The sequence below is a fragment of the Eriocheir sinensis genome, chromosome 1, assembly GCF_024679095.1.
Source record: "Eriocheir sinensis breed Jianghai 21 chromosome 1, ASM2467909v1, whole genome shotgun sequence".
Lineage (NCBI taxonomy): Eukaryota > Metazoa > Arthropoda > Malacostraca > Decapoda > Varunidae > Eriocheir > Eriocheir sinensis.
The window spans coordinates 22,716,294-22,737,959 of record NC_066509.1 but is presented as its reverse complement, the minus strand read 5'-3'; the positions used below and the strand labels follow the sequence as shown (position 1 = coordinate 22,737,959).

General features: G+C 40.9%; 2 protein-coding genes and 1 long non-coding RNA gene across 6 annotated transcripts in view; 1 reads left to right on the top strand and 2 right to left on the bottom strand.

The window, feature by feature from the left end:
- The window catches only part of LOC126995832 (histone H2A-beta, sperm-like), a 37,931-nt gene extending 36,052 nt beyond the window's left edge, over nucleotides 1–1,879 (bottom strand). Inside the window, exon 1 of one of the 2 annotated variants that reach the window (XR_007750745.1) lies at nucleotides 1,747–1,879. Coding sequence is in view for 1 of the 2 variants with exons in the window: in XM_050855703.1 (XP_050711660.1) it covers nucleotides 1,747–1,759 (13 nt within the window). In the remaining variant the exon portion in view is untranslated. The remainder of the gene's footprint in view (nucleotides 1–1,746) is intronic. The other variant, XM_050855703.1, reaches the window with a different exon arrangement.
- Nucleotides 1,880–5,628: 3,749 nt separating this feature from the next.
- Nucleotides 5,629–19,584, top strand: LOC126995819 (cotranscriptional regulator FAM172A homolog). The gene is made up of 9 exons (XM_050855670.1): nucleotides 5,629–5,701; nucleotides 13,076–13,177; nucleotides 13,290–13,390; nucleotides 14,171–14,364; nucleotides 15,483–15,612; nucleotides 16,343–16,462; nucleotides 16,827–16,931; nucleotides 18,666–18,750; nucleotides 18,937–19,584. Exons 2-9 carry the CDS (start codon nucleotides 13,090–13,092, stop codon nucleotides 18,951–18,953), a joined length of 840 nt encoding a protein of 279 aa, XP_050711627.1. The 5' UTR covers nucleotides 5,629–5,701; nucleotides 13,076–13,089; the 3' UTR covers nucleotides 18,954–19,584.
- On the bottom strand, nucleotides 14,741–15,473 carry LOC126995829 (uncharacterized). Of its 3 annotated transcripts, none has more exons than XR_007750741.1 (3): nucleotides 15,246–15,473; nucleotides 15,020–15,183; nucleotides 14,741–14,978 (listed from the first exon to the last, which is right to left on the bottom strand). It is a non-coding gene; the product is annotated as an uncharacterized LOC126995829 (long non-coding RNA). The 3 variants fall into 3 exon arrangements; XR_007750742.1 differs by having other exon boundaries at nucleotides 14,741–14,999; nucleotides 15,081–15,183; XR_007750743.1 differs by having other exon boundaries at nucleotides 15,020–15,204; nucleotides 15,287–15,327.
- Nucleotides 19,585–21,666: the final 2,082 nt, after the last annotated feature.

Sequence of the window (21,666 nt, the reverse complement as noted above, 5' to 3'; positions counted from 1 at the left end):
CATTAGTGTGAGAAATGAATGTTTGACCTCATAATGAACATTCCACTCATATTTAGGCATGGTGTTGTTGGTGTGAAAAATGAATGTTTGACCTCATACTGTACTTTCCTGACTCATACTTAGGCAAAGGGTGATTAGTGTGAGAAATGAATGTTTTACCTCCACTCATATTTACGCATAGGGTCATTAGTGTGACAAATGAATGTTTGACCTCATACTGTACTTTCCAGACTCATACTTAGGCATAGAGTGGTTAGTATGAGAAATGAGTGTTTTACCTCCTCATATTTAGGCATAGCTACCGTAGGGTTATTAAGAGTGAGGAATGAATGTTTGACCTCATATATAATCTACTTCCCAGACTCATACTTAGGCATAGTGATTAGTATGAGAAATGAGTGTTTTACCTCCACTCATATTTACGCATAGGGTCATTAGTGTGCCAAATGAATGTCTGACCTCATACTGTACTTTCCTGACTCATACTTAGACATAGAGTGATTAGTATGAGAAATGAGTGTTTTACCTCCACTCATATTTACACATAGCTACCGTAGGGTTATTAAGAGTGAGGAATGAATGTTTGACCTCATATATAATCTACTTCCCAGACTCATACTTAGGCACAGAGTGATTAGTATGAGAAATGAGTGTTTTACCTCCTCATATTTACGCATAGCTACCGTAGTGCTATTAAGAGTGAGGAATGAATGTTTGACCTCATATATTATCTACTTCCCAGACTCATACTTGGGCATAGAGTGATTAGTATGAGAAATGAGTGTTTTACCTCCACTCATATTTACGCATAGCTACTGTAGGGTTATTAAGAGTGAGAAATGAATGTTTGACCTCATATATAATCTACTTCCCAGACTCATACTTAGGCATAGTGATTAGTATGAGAAATGAGTGTTTCACCTCCACTCATATTTACGCAAACCTACCGTAGGGTTATTAAGAGTGAGGAATGAATGTTTGACCTCATATATAATCTACTTCCCAGACTCATACTTAGGCATAGAGTGATTAGTATGAGAAATGAGTGTTTTACCTCCACTCATATTTAAGCATAGCTACCGTAGGGTTATTAAGAGTGAGGAATGAATGTTTGACCTCATATATAATCTACTTCCCAGACTCATACTTGGGCATAGAGTGATTAGTATGAGAAATGAGTGTTTTACCTCCTCATATTTATGCATAGGGTCATTAGTGTGCCAAATGAATGTCTGACCTCATACTGTACTTTCCTGACTCATACTTAGACATAGAGTGATTAGTATGAGAAATGAGTGTTTTACCTCCACTCATATTTACGCATAGCTACCGTAGTGTTATTAAGAGAGAGGAATGAATGTTTGACCTCATATATAATCTACTTCCCAGACTCATACTTAGGCATAGAGTGATTAGTGTGAGAAAATGCCACGTGTACAATATATATAAGAGTGACCAACCCTCTTCTCCATACCCCAACGTGGCGCCAAACCCAAAATTCCTTCCCTTTCCCTCTACTCCTCCTCCTGGTCACCCTACATCCCTGCATTTCCAGCGTCATACTATTCTGATAACTCCACAAAGGCCTAGTGTGAGGAAATAACGGAATTAACATGTACACGTGACGAACATTAACAGGATTTCAAATTGGCGCCAAAATCCTGGAGCCCATCTCTTCTTATGGCCCTTCCCGCCCTCACCGCCCCATTACCGCCTTTCCTCCACACCTCCACGCCCAATACTCACCTCTGCCGGACATCTTCAGCGGGGATATAAGGCAAAAGGGTGGTAATTAAGGTCCGCGGTGCTTCAGGACAGCCCGACACGTCCACCTCCTCCTGTCCTCTCCTCCCTCCTTCCTTCCTCCAGGCCCTGCCAGATGTTCGAGCTGCCATATTATCGTACTCTGCGTATTATATTAACCGGTTTCTGCCTGATGTCTGCCACAAAAGGATCAGTAGTTAACGTTTTGAATAATAATTTTATCCGGATATTGTTAGTTGTGCGAGTGTGACAATTTTGGGGTTAGGAAAAACGATAAGTATGATCTATTATATTCCCCGGTTTCTGCCTGATATCTGCCACAAAAGACATCAGTAGTGAACGTTTTGATTAACAATTTTATCCGGATATTGTTAGTCGTGCGAGTGTGACAGTTTTGGGGTTAAAAAAACAATAAGTATGATGTTCTTAGTACGACAATCTGGTGACCCTGCTTGCCATCAGCGTTATCAGATTATCTTAACCGCATAAATAGTGGTTATCAATTAAAGTTATTGTTATATTCGTTAACTATTGACGTTTTAATGCAAAAATCACGTTCCAGAAACAGGAAAATGTGATAAATATGACTTTGTTTAATACATATCTGGTAACAATAGCTCCTTGCCATGCCGACCACAGGATTGTCGTACACAGGTCAAAGTTTAATTTCTTGCATGATTGATAGATTGATTGATTAATTGATTGATTGATTGATTGATTGTTTATTGTTGCAAGTAAACAACACAGGAGAAGGGAGGAGCATGCCATCCCAACCCCCAGGCAGTACAAAGTTATCTAATTAAGGAGACATGCGTGAGATGATTTAAAAGTCTGTGGGAATTAAGAAGAACAAGTTATCGTATACAAGTAATTAAGGAGACATGCGTGAGATGATTTAAAAGTCTGTGGGAATTAAGAATAAAAAGTTATCGTATACAAGTAATTAAGGAGACATGCGTGAGATGATTTAAAAGTCTGTGGGAATTAAGAAGAAAAAGTTATCGTATACAACTAATTAAAGAGACATGCGTGAGATGATTTAAAAGTCTGTGGGAATTAAGAAGAAAAAGTTATCGTATACAACTAATAAGGAGACATGCGTGAGATGATTTAAAAGTCTGTGGGAATTAAGAATAAAAAGTTATCGTATACAAGTAATTAAGGAGACATGCGTGAGATGATTTAAAAGTCTGTGGGAATTAAGAAGAAAAAGTTATCGTATACAACTAATTAAAGAGACATGCGTGAGATGATTTAAAAGTCTGTGGGAATTAAGAAGAAAAAGTTATCGTATACAACTAATAAGGAGACATGCGTGAGATGATTTAAAAGTCTGTGGGAATTAAGAAGAAAAAGTTATCGTATACAACTAATAAGGAGACATGCGTGAGATGATTTAAAAGTCTGTGGGAATTAAGAATAAAAAGTTATCGTATACAACTAAGGAGATCGACATGCGTGAGATGATTTAAAAGTCTTTGTGGGAAGAAGAAGAAAAAGTTACCATATACAACTAAGGAGATCGACATGCATGAAATGATTTAAAAGTCTTTGTGGGAAGAAGAAGAAGAAGTTATCGTATACAACTAAGGAGATCGACATGCGTGAGATGATTTAAAAGTCTGTGGGAATTAAGAAGAAAAAGTTATCATATACAACTAAGGAGATCGACATGCATGAAATTATTTAAAAGTCTTTGTGGGAAGAAGAAGAAAAAGTTATCATATACAACTAAGGAGATCGACATGCGTGAGATGATTTAAAAGTCTTTGTGGGAAGAAGAAGAAAAAGTTATCATATACAACTAATAAGGAGACATGCGTGAGATGATTTAAAAGTCTTTGTGGGAAGAAGAAGAAAAAGTTATCATATACAACTAATAAGGAGACATGCATGAAATGATTTAAAAGTCTTTGTGGGAAGAAGAAGAAGAAGTTATCGTATACAACTAAGGAGATCGACATGCGTGAGATGATTTAAAAGTCTGTGGGAATTAAGAAGAAAAAGTTATCATATACAACTAAGGAGATCGACATGCGTGAGATGATTTAAAAGTCTTTGTGGGAAGAAGAAGAAAAAGTTATCATATACAACTAATAAGGAGACATGCGTGAGATGATTTAAAAGTCTTTGTGGGAAGAAGAAGAAAAAGTTACCATATACAACTAAGGAGATCGACATGCGTGAGATGATTTAAAAGTCTTTGTGGGAAGAAGAAGAAAAAGCTATCATATACAACTAATAAGGAGACATGCGTGAGATGATTTAAAAGTCTTTGTGGGAAGAAGAAGAAAAAGCTATCATATACAACTAATAAGGAGACATGCGTGAGATGATTTAAAAGTCTTTGTGGGAAGAAGAAGAAAAAGTTATCACATACAACTAAGGAGATCGACATGCGTGAGATGATTTAAAAGTCTTTGTGGGAAGAAGAAGAAAAAGTTATCATATACAACTAATAAGGAGACATGCGTGAGATGATTTAAAAGTCTGTGGGAAGAAGAAAAAGCTATCATATTTAATTGGCTGCAGAAGAGGAAGGGAGGAAAAAGTGAAAACATATATGAGACAAAAAGAAGTAAGGCTGTTCTAAGAGGTGATGGGTACTTATATATATGGCTTCTCGTGTGTATAGGTGCAGGGAAATATTATACATGATACTATTTTTTTTTACAGAAGAGGAAACAGCTCAAAAACAAAATTAAAGGAACATGATTGATTGATTGAAAGTTTATTGTTGCAGGTAAACAACAAGGGAGAAGGGAGGAACATGCCATCCTTACCCCCAGGCAGGACAGAGTGAGATTATACAAATATTAATACATGTGAAGGGAACACCAGGAAATTAAAAAGATACAATAACATAAAGACCGCACAATTAACACTGTTCCCATGATAGCAATTAAGAGAGTTCATTGCTATAAGTTCATTGCTGTACTTTAAGTTTAAGTTCATTGCTGTAAATTCATTGTTATAAGTTCATTGCTGTAAGTTCATTGCTGTACCCTATAAGTTCATTGCTATAAGTTCATTGCTGTACCTTAAGTTCATTGCTGTAAGTTCATATTGCTGAAAGATAATTGCTGTAAGTTCATTGCTATAAGTTCATTGCTGTACCCTATAAGTTCATTGCTGTAAGTTCATATTGCTGAAAGATAATTGCTGTAAGTTCATTGCTATAAGTTCATTGCTGTACGTAACTTAATTTATCCATTGCTGTAATTAAGTTCATTGCTGTAAATTCATTAATTGCTATAAGTGAATCATTGCTATAAGTTCATTGATATATAAATTCATCGCTGTACTTTAAGTTCATTGTTATAATTAAGTTCATTGCTGTACATTCATATATTAACTTAATTATAACAATACAGCGATGAACTTATATATCAATGAACTTATTGCAATGATTCACTTATAGCAATTAGTGAATTAACAGCAATGAACTTACAACAACTTATAGCAATATTAATTGAACTTACAGCAATGAGCTTACAGCAATATATGAACTTACAGCAATGAACTTAAAGCAATATATGAACTTACAGCAATGAACTTACACCAATGAACTCAAGATATAGCAATATGAACTTGCAATTCATTGCTATATATAGGTTCACTTCTATATAAGGTCATCGCTATAAGTTCTGGGTCAAGGTCACCGTTGCCAAATTATCGTACCCAGAGCATAGTATTTACCGGCTTCTGACGCATAAGTATTGCCAAGAAGCATCAGGAATTAACTATTTTAACGATAACTATGAATTAATCTCGTTATTGGGGCCCAGGAGACAATTTTGGCGTCAGAAATCAGTAAAAATAGGAAGCTGAGTACGAGAATCTGGTATCGTTGGTCAAGGTTGAGGCGGAGGGAAGGAAGGACGAGTTGGCAACACTGCAGGAGGGACAGTCACAACAACACTGGCCGAGACGTGACGTGAGTGACTTTTTGGCCATTAATTTAACTCTGGAGGAATTAATTAAGCTCTAGAACCACCCTGGACGTGCATGCAGACTGATATTACTTAAGGGAGGGAGGAGAAGCATTGGGAAGGGCTGTGAGAACTCCTTAAGTCACCCTCCATTGGGACCTCGTACCAGAACCACTCACAAAACATTACTAATTATTTCTTTATTATTTTTGGCTCATGTAGTAAGTTAGCAGACTGATATTACTCAAGGGAGGGAGGAGAAGCATTGGGAAGGGCTGTGAGAACTCCTTATGTCACCCTCCATTGGGGCCTCGTACCAGAACCACTCACAAAACATTATTAATTATTTCTTTATTATTTTTGGCTGATATATTAAGTTAGCAGACTGATATTACTCAAGGGAGGGAGGAGAAGCATTGGGAAGGGCTGTGAGAACTCCTTAAGTCACCCTCCATTGGGGCCTCGTATCAGAACCACTCACAAAACATTATTAATTACTTTCTGTATATCATTTTTGGCTCATATATCAAGTTTGCAGACAATTATTACTTAAGGGAGGGAGGAGAAGCATTGGGAAGGGCTGTGAGAACTCCTTATGTCACCCTCCATTGGGGCCTCGTATCAGAACCACTCACAAAACATTATTAATTATTTCTTTATTATTTTTGGCTCATATATCAAGTTAGCAGACTGATATTACTCAAGGGAGGGAGGAGAAGCATTGGGAAGGGCTGTGAGAACTCCTTATGTCACCCTCCATTGGGGCCTCGTACCAGTATAACTCACAAAACATTATTAATTATTTCTTTATTATTTTTGGCTCATATATTAAGTTAGTAGACTGATATTACTTAAGGGAGGGAGGAGAAGCTTTGGGAAGGGCTGTGAGAACTCCTTATGTCACCCTCCATTGGGGCCTCGTACCAGTATAACTCACAAAACATTATTAATTATTTCTTTATTATTTTTGGCTCATATATCAAGTTAGTAGACTGATATTACTTAAGGGAGGGAGATGAAGCATTGGGAAGGGCTGTGAGAACTCCTTATGTCACCCTCCATTGGGGCCTCGTATCAGAACCACTCACAAAACATTATTAATTATTTCTTTATTATTTTTGGCTCATATATCAAGTTAGCAGACTGATATTACTCAAGGGAGGGAGGAGAAGCATGGGGAAGGACTGTGAGAACTCCTTATGTCACCCTCCATTGGGGCCTCGTACCAGAACCACTCACAAAACATTATTAATTATTTCTTTATTATTTTTGGCTCATATATTAAGTTAGGAGACTGATATTACTCAAGGGAGGGAGGTGAAGCTTTGGGAAGGGCTGTGAGAACTCCTTATGTCACCCTCCATTGGGGCCTCGTACCAGAACCACTCACAAAACATTATTAATTACTTTCTGTATATCATTTTTGGCTCATATATCAAGTTAGCAGACTGATATCACTCAAGGGAGGGAGGAGAAGCATTGGGAAGGGCTGTGAGAACTCCTTATGTCACCCTCCATTGGGGCCTCGTACCAGAATTACTCACAAAACATTATTAATTATATATTTCTTTATTATTTTTGGCTCATATATTAAGTTAGCAGACTGATATTACTCAAGGGAGGGAGGAGAAGCATTGGGAAGGGCTGTGAGAACTCCTTAAGTCACCCTCCATTGGGGCCTCGTATCAAAACCACTCACAAAACTTCATTAATTATTTCCTGTATATTATTTTTGGCTGACGTAGTAAGTCAGCAGACTGATATCACTCAAGGGAGGGAGGAGAAGCGTTGGGAAGGGCTGTGAGAACTCCTTATGTCACCCTCCATTGGGCCTCGTACCAGAACCACTCACAAAACTTCATTAATTACTTCCTGTATATTATTTTTGGCTCATATATTAAGTTAGCAGACCGGTATTACTTAAGGGAGGGAGGAGAAGCTTTGGGAAGGGCTGTGAGAACTCCTTATGTCACCCTCCATTGGGGCCTCGTACCCAAACCACTCACAAAACTTCATTAATTATTTCCTGTATATCATTTTTGGGTCATGTAGTAAGTTAGCAGACTGATATTACTCAAGGGAGGGAGGAGAAGCATAGGAAGGGCTGCGGGAACTCCTTACATCACCCTCCATTGGGGCCTTGCACCTAAACCTCTCACAAAACATTGGGGAATCTCTTAAAGTGTCTGATATTGCATTTAAAACTAACCTAACCATTATATATTGTATAGTTTGTATGTTATTTCAGACTTACACCCGTCTCTGGCTCGTACTTAACCCAGACAGAAAAACATTAATTGTTTCGTGAATATGGAGAGTTGCTACGCGCCTCTAATTTTGCCTCCATGAATGTGTGTGTGTGTGTGTGTGTGTGTGTGTGTGTGTGTGTGTGTGTGTGTCAGTACCAACACTCACAAACACTTGGCTATTTTCCATTACATTTACGTCCTGGATTGATGCATAAGACGTTTTTGTGGAGTAAATACATTCTTTATATGAAAGGGAACCACAAGGAGGAAAATATTTCATCAGGTGGACTGAAAAAGCCACAGTAACCAAAGGACGGGAGATCAGACAAAGGGAGGAGGGTCAGGTGGGTAGCAGACGCCATTGTAGTTTCCGGGCATGATTTATTCAAAAACTATTCTCAGTTGGTCCCCGTGGATTTCTGACCCTCTGACCTTGTCCGTTATATTCAAAATACGTTAAAAGCGGGTCCGTTGCACTGAGGGTTTACTGTACTATAGGCAGTATCCATTCTGAATTATTGTTCCATGTAGTGTATTGTTTCCATGTAGCTGAGTGTAAGTGTTCACTGCTGGGTGGACAGGGGGCACAGATTAAAGGAAACTGCCCAGCCATGTGTGGAACCTCTCAGTTGTGAGGCAAGCATGCTAACCACTGCACTATGGAGTGTGTGTGTGTGTGAGAGAGAGCGTGCTTGTTTCCATGCATGTGTGAGTGCATACGTGTGTGTGTGTGTGTGTGTGTGTGTGTACTATTCAGATTTCCTCACATGTTTTTATACGCCTCTGTGGTCTAGTGGTCAGCATGCCTGGCTTCTACTCCATGGGCCTGGGTTCGAATCCCGGCCTGGGCAGTCGGCGTGCAGCTCACCCAGCTGTTCATCCTCCCTCTCGGGCTGGTCGATAAATGGGTACCTGGGGAAGGTAACCTGGATGTCACACTGGCCTTGTGTTCCGGGGTAATGGGCTCCCTCCCACCACAGGCTCAAGGGCCAATGTTATGGAGATGAGCACCGAGGCCATGCGCTGTTATGGCATATGCCACCAATTTTACCTTTACCTTCATATGTTTACTTTTGTGCATTAAAGTATTTGAAGCCAGTATCTTTTGTCAGTAATCTTTGAGAATCTAATTTTCTACTCAGGAATTAAGTTTTCAATGTGTTGTATTGTTTGAGTAAATACACAAGCAGCAGTATCAATTGAAGTTTCATTGACCTTTGCCACTTCTTTCCAGCAGACTGAACTGCAAAGCGGCGTCTTGCAAAGCAATCCAAACTGTGCATCTTGGGAATCATTGACGGAAGGGTTTTATCATTCTACACGCAAGAGGCTCAAAGAAATCTTAACCCAGACCCAAGCAACCACAGACTTGCTTGAATTTCCTCTTCATTTGGGTTGCTTGAGTAGTGACAAGATGGTGTGCATCCCCTGCATTGTGGTGCCAGTGCTGCTCTTCATCTGGCATCGCTTCCTGCAGCCTATGTTCCTCACTTTTTGGAACCCCTGGAAGAAGGTGACGGGCCAGGAAGGGAAAGAGAAAGATGGGAAGGAAGCTGCCTGCCCAGCATCAAATGGAACAGCAGTGAGCAATGGAGGACCAGCATGCCCATTCTCAGGAAAAAAGGCTGACAGCTCTTCAGAAGGAACTAAGCAAGACAAGAAGAATGACTAACTGAGAGAGAGAGAGAGAGAGAGAGAGAGAGAGAGAGAGAGAGAGAGAGAGAGAGAGAGAGAGAGAGAGAGAGAGAGAGAGAGAGAGAGAGAGAGAGTATGGGGTATTTTAGAATTAGAATGATAGTCATATATATATATCTATATGTAACATCAAAATTATATAGACACACGAACACACACACACACACACACACACACACACACACACACACACACACACACACACACACACACACACACACACACAAAGAATGTCTGTGATTGTCAGATAAGATTGGATGGCAGCAAAGATGAAGATAGAACATAAGTTTTAAAATTCTGAACGTTCCAACTATGCTCACACACACACACACACACACACACACACACACACACACACACACACACACACACACACACACACACACACACACACACACACACACATGTACATTCAATCTCCATTTCCATGATTGTTTTGTACAGTGTTTGCCTCATCAAATATAAACATTAAAAGTAGTGGTCCAAGTTTCATTAGATATCATACTATGTACTGGGATCTTATAACTCCATTGTATGAAAAATATTATGTTTTGTTTGGCATTAATAAATTAGATGAAAGTTACCCAAATTTAGAATCATGGAGTTTATAGGGACTGTAGTGCAGGAAAAAAATATTAGGAGGTAAAGGTTGAATTATTGAACACCGTGATTGTGTCTGGTTATCCTCATTTTACATAGTGGCATCAAGCATTGCAGCTGAGGCGAGACCATTGTCCGTACTTGTTAAAGCCGATTTTTGAAGAAATAAAACTATGTGCAAAGTGACGTAAGCACCTCACCCAGGGATGACAAACAGCCATCAGAGTGGGAATGTGTCGTTACCAGTTCTTATATTGCTCCATCACTGAAATGACCTCAGAAAATACATCATTGTGGTTGGTAGACTTGGTGACATTACAAAAACAGGCCAAACGTGTCCGATGAACCGAAAGTTGACTGGCACCCCAAGAGTTACATTGGAAGGGTCCCAGTTGGTCAGTTCACTGCAAGCCATTAATTGACATGCAAGGAATGCTCTTAAGGGTTTCTGTAACATGAAGGAAAGGCTTGTGACTGGCTCCCACCTGTTAGACATTTTTGCTTAGAATGCTTGTGAAAACAGCCATATAGCTATTGTTTGACCCCACCTTGTATGTAAGAAATGGGGCCTTCAGAGATGTAATTTTATATACTGCATGTGTGTGAATATATATATGCACACTCATATAATCAATCAGTCAGTGGGGACACATGCAGGGAGCGCGTCGCCTCACCCTCCCTTCGATGCCAAGTCCAGGAAGTCATAATATACCAATTTTTCATGGTGTGTTTGTTTCTGTCAAAGCATAGTTTTATGTCCATCTTACTTGCTTATTATGGTGTACTATAAAACTATATGAGTAGTGTTTATTTGATGGTTGTAATAATGGTTAATATATTCCTCACATTTTAGAAGCTCATTATTTATTTTCCCTAAAAGCAAAAGGATGGGAGTGTCCTGCCCAAAGCCAGCAATGTCATGGTGCTTGCAGAAGTGTGGTTGTTATTGCCGCAAATTAAAGATAAAGATGGTTCTGAACACAACTCAGTATGACCATGTTGCTAATATGTATGTGCCTTAATACTACAGCAGGATTTCTGTTTTGTCGGTATTTAGGTTGATGATTCTATAACTAGCCCTGACATAATCCAGTCACCCTCGTCACTAACTGAATACAGATCACAGACACATCCCACGCCTCACCGTAAACAACATACATTTACAGTAATACCTTGGTTTATGAGTGCCTGACTTTATGAGGGTTTTGATTCATGAGCAAAAAACATCACTAAAATTGCCTTGATTTATGTGTGGTGTCTTGGTGTACGAGCAACCCGTTGTGCAAGTCGAAGACACGAGCGTGGGTTCCCTTTGTTTGCCGCAAGACGAAAGTGCTCAGAGCGGAAAACAATTGGAATGGGTTCTCATTTTACGAGTTTTTTGGTTTGCAAGCAAAATTCTGGAACAAATTGAACTCGTAAACTGAGGTATGACTGTATACCCAAAATTTTTGGTGTCACATACGACACATGGATGTCATTCAAACATAGAAAATTAATATTAATATCCACACTAATCACCCTCAAATCACTTACACACGCAACATTTGGACACAACAAAGAAACCAATACCACAGTGTACGAACAACATATAAGCTCAGTGATGGATTATGCCTGTCCCACATGAGCTCCTAACCTTGCTGAAACACTCACAAACCATGCAGAACAAAGCCCTCATGGTAATTACAGGCTGCACAGCTACCTCACCTTCAGGCCACCTACACCATGAACCCACCGCAGCCGCCACGAACCAACGGCACCGCTGCGCTCCGTGACAGAACACTGACACACACCAAGAAGCACCAGAAGAACACCCAACAGGAGATAGCATACACAAACACTGTCAACATTTTCACCCTTCCAGCTCAAACCAGTGCACAGAAACATACATACAGAAGATGTGTTCAAGGGCAAATAACAAGGTGGAGTGTTTCCCATGTGGTATTGGCGTGCTGGATATCCCCTCCCAAGGTGCAGGACTTATCGTTTTTCTTCACTGAATTGTAGCAGCCACTTTTTGTTCCATTCCTGTAGCTTGGTGATGTTAATTAGGCTCCCATACTATGAATCTGTAAGTCTTCAGAGTTGCTCATTTTCACAGGCACCCTGGGAAAGGTATTGAATGTCACCCTGGATGTTGTTACAGTTGGCTAGAGGCAGAGGAGTCACCATCATTTTCTTCAGTAGTGTCAGAACCACATTACTCTTGAAATTCAAAACCTTAACCTGGTAGGAGCGACAGGCCAAATTTGTGTCTTTACCGTGTAGCAGCGACGGGCCAAATTTGTGTCTTTGCCCTGTAGCAGCGACGGGCCAAATTTGTGTCTTTACTGTGTAGCAGCAACGGGCCAAATTTGTGTCTTTACTGTGTAGCAGCAACGGGCCAAATTTGTGTCTTTACCGTGTAGCAGTGACGGGCCAAATTTGTGTCTTTACCGTGTAGCAGTGACGGGCCAAATTTGTGTCTTTACCGTGTAGCAGTGACGGGCCAAATTTGTGGCTTTACCGTGTAGCAGCGACGGGCCAAATTTGTGCCATGATGTAAACCCCCCAAAAGAAGATACATAAACTGATCACAAATGCTTTGATATATATTATGAAATGGTTTGTGTGAGTGATGATTTTTTTCTCATTTTTCTCGCTTAGAGGGACCATTAAGAAACATGATCCCCGCTGCTACCGGGTTAAACAATTATTTTTCATAAGATTTTCCCATATTCAGAACAACTAAGAAGAATATTTTTGCTATTTAGGTGCATGAAGTATTAATCTTTGGGTGATCCATTTCATAGGTAACAGACTTGGACATGAAAACATAAGTTCTCTCCCTTGCAGGAGTGGTGTGAACAATGGCTGTCTTCTTTAAGAACAAGAAAAAGGAGGTGGAAGAAGAATTCCCTAACACACTCCTGGGTTTTGGATATGAATTTTCTAAAGGTACGTAATAGGAAAATAAGTGTTAGCTAAAGTCAGACTTGAAGGGTGAAAATCTGGGAGAGTAATGAAACAAAATGAGAGGATATGACCAGTGATCGAGGACATTTTACAGACGGCAAGATTCAGAATGTGAAGACGGGAGAAGGGTTCCAGTTTGTGGCCAGGGAAGGGGACCAGGCCTATAACCAGATGCATTACGAGGCACTAGGAGAGGTGAGAGATAGATGTAGAAATACTCTAATATATCTGTAAATATTGACATGACTAAATAGATAATATACACACACACACACACACACACACACACACACACACACAAGAGGACATGGAAAGAAGTTGAGGGCGACCACGTGTAGGCGAGATGTGACAAAGTTTAGCTTCCCAAACAGAAGCATTGTGCTGTGGAATGGACTGGAGGAGGAGGTGGTTTGTGCAAGAAACGTTCATGATTTAAAGGAAAAGTTGGAGGATATGGAGACGGGACAGCCCGAGCTTAGCTATTTTCCTGTATGTCACAACTAGGTAAACACACACACACACACACACACACACACACACACACAAATGACTATTGAAAACTTAATGATGCAATTGGTGACTGAGAAAGCAAGATACAGGAGTGATGGCGAACCAGCAAGACTGTCCCTGGTACTGATGGAGGGAGTGCACCTGTTAAATGAATTGAAATGTGTCCCAATGGAAAAAGCGATCATGTAATAATAGAGTTGGAAACCAATGAGGAAGACATATCATAGAAAGGAGAAACTACAGGAAATTGGACATAGAAAATCTCAAGAAACATTATGAAAAACTGGACTGGGAAAAGTTAAAAAGAACAAACAAGGTGCAGGAATAGTATGATATTTTGGCATATGAGAAAGGAGTCAAAAAATATGTCCCATTATATAAACCAATAGAAAGAGGAAATCAAGACTGGTTTAATGCAAGACAATTCTCATTTTTTCCTATTAATTGCCTCCACTCCCTCCGCAGGTTGTGACAACAGAAGTGTACAAACTCCTGGAGTCGGAGTGTAAGCTCAAGAAAGCTCCTGTGCCCTACAACTCTCAGGGGGAGGAGGAAGGCACCTTTATCTTCCTCTCTGATGACGCTTTGAGCAACCCTGACAAGCTCTTGGTCTTGATCCACGGCAGCGGAGTTGTGAGGGCGGGCCAGTGGAGCCGAAGGTGGGTATTTTTTTTTTTTACGTCGTACCCTATTGTGCCATTAAGCTTCCTTCACTGGTGGGTCCTGATGGTCGGCCCAGCCCGTTGTGGCGCAGGCGAGTGGTTTTTTATAGTGGCGCTATCTTGCATTGGCTCATACTGCCCCCCGGAGCTCATCTTTAAGCCTCTCCTTAGAAAGATTATCTAGAGTCCGGGTTGATGGGTGGTCTTCAGGGCAGCATGTGGGTAGTCTTGGGCCACTCGGCAGTGACTGAAAAATCCCAGCTGTGTACCGGCCAGGATTCGAACCGACGTCCCTCCTGGATCTCTTAATCCTCTTCCATTTCCTCTTAATCCTCTTCTAAACCTCTTAATCCTCTTCCATTTCCTCTTAATCCTCTTCTAAACATCTTAATCCTCTTCCATTTCCTCTTAATCCTCTTCCATTTCCTCTTAATCCTCTTCTAAACCTCTTAATCCTCTTCCATTTCCTCTTAATCCTCTTCTAAACCTCTTAATCCTCTTCCATTTCCTCTTAATCCTCTTCTAAACCTCTTAATCCTCTTCCATTTCCTCTTAATCCTCTTCCATTTCCTCTTAATCCTCTTCTAAACCTCTTAATCCTCTTCCATTTCCTCTTAATCCTCTTCCATTTCCTCTTAATCCTCTTCTGAACCTCTTAATCCTCTTCTAAACCTCTTAATCCTCTTCCATTTCCTCTTAATCCTCTTCTAAACCTCTTAATCCTCTTCCATTTCCTCTTAATCCTCTTCTAAACCTCTTAATCCTCTTCCATTTCCTCTTAATCCTCTTCCATTTCCTCTTAATCCTCTTCTAAACCTCTTAATCCTCTTCCATTTCCTCTTAATCCTCTTTCATTTCCTCTTAATCCTCTTCTAAACCACTTAATCCTCTTCCATTTCCTCTTAATCCTCTTCTGAACCTCTTAATCCTCTTCCATTTCCTCTTAATCCTCTTCTAAACCTCTTAATCCTCTTCTAAACCTCTTAATCCTCTTCCATTTCCTCTTGACCCTTTCCATACGGTGACTCTGACATCTGCGTCCCGGATGGAAAGGCTTAACTCCAGTGAATATTGTCATATTTTCTTGTACATTACAGTCAGTGTATTTCTTTCAGGTTGATCATCAATGATTCACTGAAGTCAGGGACACAGATTCCCTTCATCAAGGAGGCCCAGAAAGAGGGTTATGGTATCCTGGTCACCAACACCAACGACAACTCTCGGCCTGGCAAGGGCAGGATCAAGGTACCTCAGAGATCTACCTTTTGACACTGTAATGGGAAAGAGTTGCCCTTTTGTGGGATGAGTCTTGTGTGTTCATACATAGAAAGTAAGTCAAGTGTTGAGAGAATGTTATAAGAAAAGCATAAAACCTCAAGATGCTTGTTGAAAGTGGTAGAGTGTGACATGCTCCTCTAGGTTGTCAGTTTAGTTTTACAATAGCTCATGTCTCTCATGCGACTATTAAATTTTTACAAGACATGCTAATATAGGAAATAAGAAAACCTGAATTAAATCATAAATTGCCAACTGTGTTCATGTCCTTTGTATGCTATTTACAGCCTTGTTCAGTCTGCTGCTCATTTACGACTCATTTTCATGGAGCCAACAGGGGACCACGGCAAGCACAGACAACGTGCTGTTATTAGGAAATGTTCCAGTCTACGGGCCGCTGGTTTCACAGTCGTTTTGTTTGTTTTGAGCGTTACCAATGGCGCTGATCGACGCTATAGTTTTCCACGTGAAACTAGCCGATGGGGTAGTGGCGACTGAAGAGGATACGAGAGGTGTTGAGAGTGCGTGGCAAGGTGCAGGGCTAGGCTAACCCCGCAGCTGCCACTACCCCATAGGCCGATCGTCGCCATTGGTAACGATCAAAACAAACAAAATGATTGAAAGGCGCGCTAGGTCAGTTTTAGACATCTTCAAATTTAGCTTTCATTTGTCATTTAATTGTATTCTGTCTCCTTAACAGGGCAGTGAAAACCCCGAGTCTCATGCCCATCACGTGTGGAACCATTACATCCACAATGCCAAGGCAAGACACGTGGCCATCGTCGCCCACAGCTACGGAGGGTGTGTGGTGACCTCCCTGGTGAGCCAGACGTTCCCGTTGTGTTCTGTTGAATTGATTGTGTTGTGTTTTCCTTGAACAAGGTGTCCAGGAAGTTGTCTGTCATTCAAGGGGAAGGTCTAGTGAATTATTAAATTATTTATTTTTTGTGGAACTTTGCTACATTAAAAAGGTTTTCATTATAATAGAAAATTAGTAGTTGTGGAAATCAGACAGTAACAAAAAGATCATTTAAACCATAATCATTCAGTTGTGATGTGCTTGTTTTAAAGGAAATCTTATTATTTGAAATCCAGTACATGAAGTGAACTGCATTATCTCGATATTAGGTCAGTTGACCAAGACTGATGTAGTCTGACTTATTATTTTATTTTCTCCCCTGTAGTTCACACAAGTGAAGGAAGAATTCAGGAAGAGAGTCTTTGCCGTGGCCCTCACTGACTCCGTCCATTACCTGCATGAGGCGGGCCCCTTCAAAGGCCTCGTGAAGGTAAATACTCAGGCAGTGTCAAAGATCATCCCAAAGCACTAACAGTAATTGGTGTTTTTTACTCTCATTGAGGAGGGTAACTAATTGCCTACTCACTCCCTTCACGAAATAGGTCCTAACTAACTTGGAAACATATCTGGTCTCCTCTCCAGATGAGAACCCCGAGACCAATTTTTTTCCCGGGCATGTGGGTCTTGTTAGCCATGGCAGGCAATCCACGGCAAGGAATGACGTCATCTCCATCAACCCACCCAATCCCATAAGGGACATTAATCCCTTGACTGCGGATTTCCTACAAGAAGACATCACCAAGCTACAGGAATGGATCAAAAAGTGGCTGCTGCAATTCAGTGAAGAAAAATGTAGTCTTGCACCTTGGGAGGGGATATCCAGCACACCAATACCACATGGGAAACACTCCACTATCCACCACAGAGGCAGAGAAAGACCTGGGAGTATATGTTACCAGGCTACCAGTGAAGGGATATCCAGCACACCAAAACCGCATGGGAAACACTCCACTATCCACCACAGAGGCAGAGAAAGACCTGGGAGTATATGTTACCAGGCTACCAGTGAAGGGATATCCAGCACACCAATACCACATGGGAAACACTCCACTATCCACCACAGAGGCAGAGGAAGACCTGGGAGTATATGTTACCAGGCTACCAGTGAAGGGATATCCAGCACACCAATACCACATGGGAAACACTCCACTATCCACCACAGAGGCAGAGAAAGACCTGGGAGTATATGTTACCAGGCTACCAGTGAAGGGATATCCAGCATACCAATACCACATGGGAAACACTCCACTATCCACCACAGAGGCAGAGAAGGACCTGGGAGTATATGTTACCAGGCTACCAGTGAAGGGATATCCAGCATACCAATACCACATGGGAAACACTCCACTATCCACCACAGAGGCAGAGAAGGACCTGGGAGTATATGTTACCAGGCTACCAGTGAAGGGATATCCAGCATACCAATACCACATGGGAAACACTCCACTATCCACCACAGAGGCAGAGAAAGATTTGGGAGTATATGTTATCAGGCTACCAGTGAAGGGATATCCAGCACACCAATACCACATGGGAAACACTCCACTATCCACCACAGAGGCAGAGAAAGACATGGGAGTATATGTTATCAGGCTACCAGTGAAAGCCAAATTCGCTCCAGTCGCAGCGGACGGGTTAAATGAAGAAGCTTTCCAATTTTTTTTTTTTTTGAAGGAATAGTGTGTCATCTGTGTGTCTTGTGTGTGTGTGTTTGTTGTGGAAAGTTAGAGAATTTGTCCTTAACAGAGGAGACAGAGAGGGCAGACACTGGAGGGTCATTGAGGCCTGCAGCACCTGTATATACCTCCCCAGGAGTGGCTTGTGCCCATTTGGACAGGTGTCTGTTTAGCCATTATCTATTACTTTGTCTTTTATTACTATTACCATTACAATAGGGTAGTGGGCCATTGAGGGTGCATGCTCTGTTGAAGTCATCAGCAGCTGTGGCATTATCCTCTCCTTAAGTTGTTGTCTCTGTTCCATGCACTGAGGCGCTGTCCTCTGGCACAGGTGACTGAGCTCCATTGTTCTCTTGGCATCTTTTGGCCTTAGGTTATTATCTTCAGGAGATGTAGGCAGTCAGTTGCTTGTGAAGGAATATTATTATTACAGTAGAAGATTTATCTAATACTAATACCCTAATGACCCTGTCCCCTCCAATCAGGTGTCCAAAAATTGGGTGTGCAGCCCGGAGCCCCTGGACACACCCGTCAAAACACATCCGGGGGACATCACACGTGTGTCTGCAGGTAAGGGAAAGTGTTGTGTGTCACTGCTGGGAGTGGGTGCTCTTCAGCTGTAGTTCAGTAAAGATTGATCTCAGTTCCTCATGGAATCATTAGGACTGGAAAGCCCAAAGTGGTGCACTCAACTGTTTGTTCTTAAAATGCAGAAGAGGAAAGTAATTTCTAACATTACAAAGTCTTGTTTGGCAGTGTATGTAATGCCTTGAGACATGGCCAAGGACTCTGGGCCTCAAGCTTCATGCCAGGGAGTCCACGTCACGTCCCGAGGGCCTGGGTGGAAACTGGGAAGGTTGTTGGGATGAACAGATCTCTCCTGAGTAGATCAGTTCCTTATATTTGAAACCTGGAATTTCTTAGCATTAAACCCCATTTTCCACACTTAACTTTATTTATGCAGTTCATCCAGATCCTTTTGAAGCTCTTTACAACACCTGGTGCCATTAATTGACTATGAGTATTGCATTATCTGCAAACACATTTGCTTGTCAACCTGTCTGGCATGTCACTGCTGTACACCAGGAACATAATTGGTGCCATAATTGAACCTTGTGGCACTCCAGCTGTTACAGGCCTCCATGATGGTGCCTTATGGCCGCCTTCATCTATCTTTCTGTCAAGCAGCTCTCTATCCACTTCAGCAACTTCCCGGCACTCCCCCATACGTTTTCAGTTTCCAAAGGAGTCTCATGTGTGTCACTCTATCAAAGGCTTTTTAAGACCTAGATAGATGCAGTCAACTTGTCCTTCTCTCTCTTGCAAAGTATTCACACCTCTCCTGAAACTCATTAAATTTGAAACATATGATGATGTCAACCTGAATCTAAACTGTCATTCTTATATTAAATTTTTCTCCAGAAACTGAGTGTATCTGTTCTTTATGATTGTTTCACATAGCTCACATATCACTGTTGTTAATGATGCCGGCTTGAAGTTAAGTGGGTCTTCCTCATTGTTGCTTTTATAGAGGTATTATATATCACTCTTGTTAATGATGCTGGCTTGTAGTTAACCCGGTAGCAGCGGGGATCATGTTTCTTAATGGTCCCTCCAAGCGAGAAAAATGAGAAAAAAATCACCCCTCACACAAACCATTTCATAATATATATCAAAGCATTTGTGATCAGATTATGTATCATCTATTTTGGGGGGTTTATATCTCATGGCACAAATTTGGCCCGTCACTGCCACAAGGTAAAGCCACAAATTTGGCCCGTCCCTGCTACACGGTAAAGCCACAAATTTGGCCCGTCGCTGCTACAAGGTAAAGCCACAAATTTGTCCCGTCGCTGCTACAAGGTAAAGCCACAAATTTGGCCCCTCGCTGCTACCGGGTTAAGTGGGTCTTCCTCATTGTTGCTTTTATAGATAGGTATATTATGTTTGCTCTTCCAGGCTTCTTGCACCTCTGTGTCATCTAGTGATCTTTGTACACCATCACAGACTAGTCCAACCAGTTATTCTGCACATTCTTTCTAAGTCCATTCAACACTCTCATCAGGTCCTCATACTTTAAGGCTCTTCATCAACCTCAATAACTCCCTTGATCAACGATTACCTCATGTTTATAGGTTACCAGTTTGTACTTGACTTGGTAAAATTTTGTTCTGTTGTGAAAACGGTTCTAATCTTTCCTTCGTGGATTCTCATATGTCTTCATCTTACTTGCATCCCCTCCCCTTGGGCTTAAGAAACAGTCTGGTCATTTTGCTGTTCACAAATAAGGAGAATAATCTGGGTTTGTCTTTGCATTTAGTTAAAATAGGTATCCTATTCCTCTACTTTCTCTCTTTTCATAATTTCTCATCTCCATGTATTTCCTTGCCAATTAATATTCATTTCAGGACCCGACAAGGTCTCTTCCTCCTTTTTCCAAGGGCCTCCTGACCTGACCCCTGTTGCTGAACCACTCTTTTAGCTTTGTTATTGGGCCTGAGTTAAGTCTTAGGTCCATATCTTCTCAATCCTTCATTATAGATGTCCATAAAAAGGCAATATTTACCATGGACTTAGGTGATTAAAGAACCCCCCGAGCTAGGCAGCCAAGACCATATAGCCCTGCCAGGTGCTTACTTGTCTCACTGAGAAGCCACCGTGACTTGGGGCTGAACCACTCTGTCGTGAGTCAAGCGCCAAACCTACTTGCTGCTCTGAGCCTCCTGCCCCCTGGGAGAGGAAGGAGAGGGGGGAAGAACAGATGATTCAGGTTATTTGGGAATAGTAAAATGAACAGCAGAGGTTGAGCTTGAGTAGAGCCTCTTGTACTGTACAGCTTCACCAATATGACGTGGAAGTCTGGCTGTCATGTACAAGGAAGTGATCTCAATTGTTCGACAGTTGTCTCAATATTGTTATAAATGTTCAGGATGGGAGACAAATAACATTATTGTAATTTTCCCCCATGGTGTAGTTGTTGGTGTGGCCTATTTTTGTTATTATTATTATTATTATTATTATTATTATTATTATTATTATTATTATTATTATTATTATTATTATTATTATTATTATTATTTTTATTATTATTTTTATTTTTTTTCCCAAATTGTACATCTCATCCATGGGTGATCTGTCCAGCTGTGGATATCAAAAAGTAAAAATATCATAAAATTTAAATGATGGTAAAGTGTTCCTCCCTGTCTTTATAGGGACTGAGGTATGCAGTGTCCCGTCTGTCCCATGGTATACTTAGCTTGATGTTATAAGACACTCGCTGCTCACATCAGCTTCTCTCTAAAGGTCAGAAAGGGGATCAGTCAGGTTCTAATTAGTGTTTTTTTAGGTTCATGGTACAGAAGAAGGGTCAGACTCAGGGTCATAAAACTACCCCTGGAAATGCTCACAACTCCTATGAAAGCCTTGTCAAATATGTGAACTTGAGCGCCAAAATGTTTAGCAATATGGCCCATAATATCATTCCCA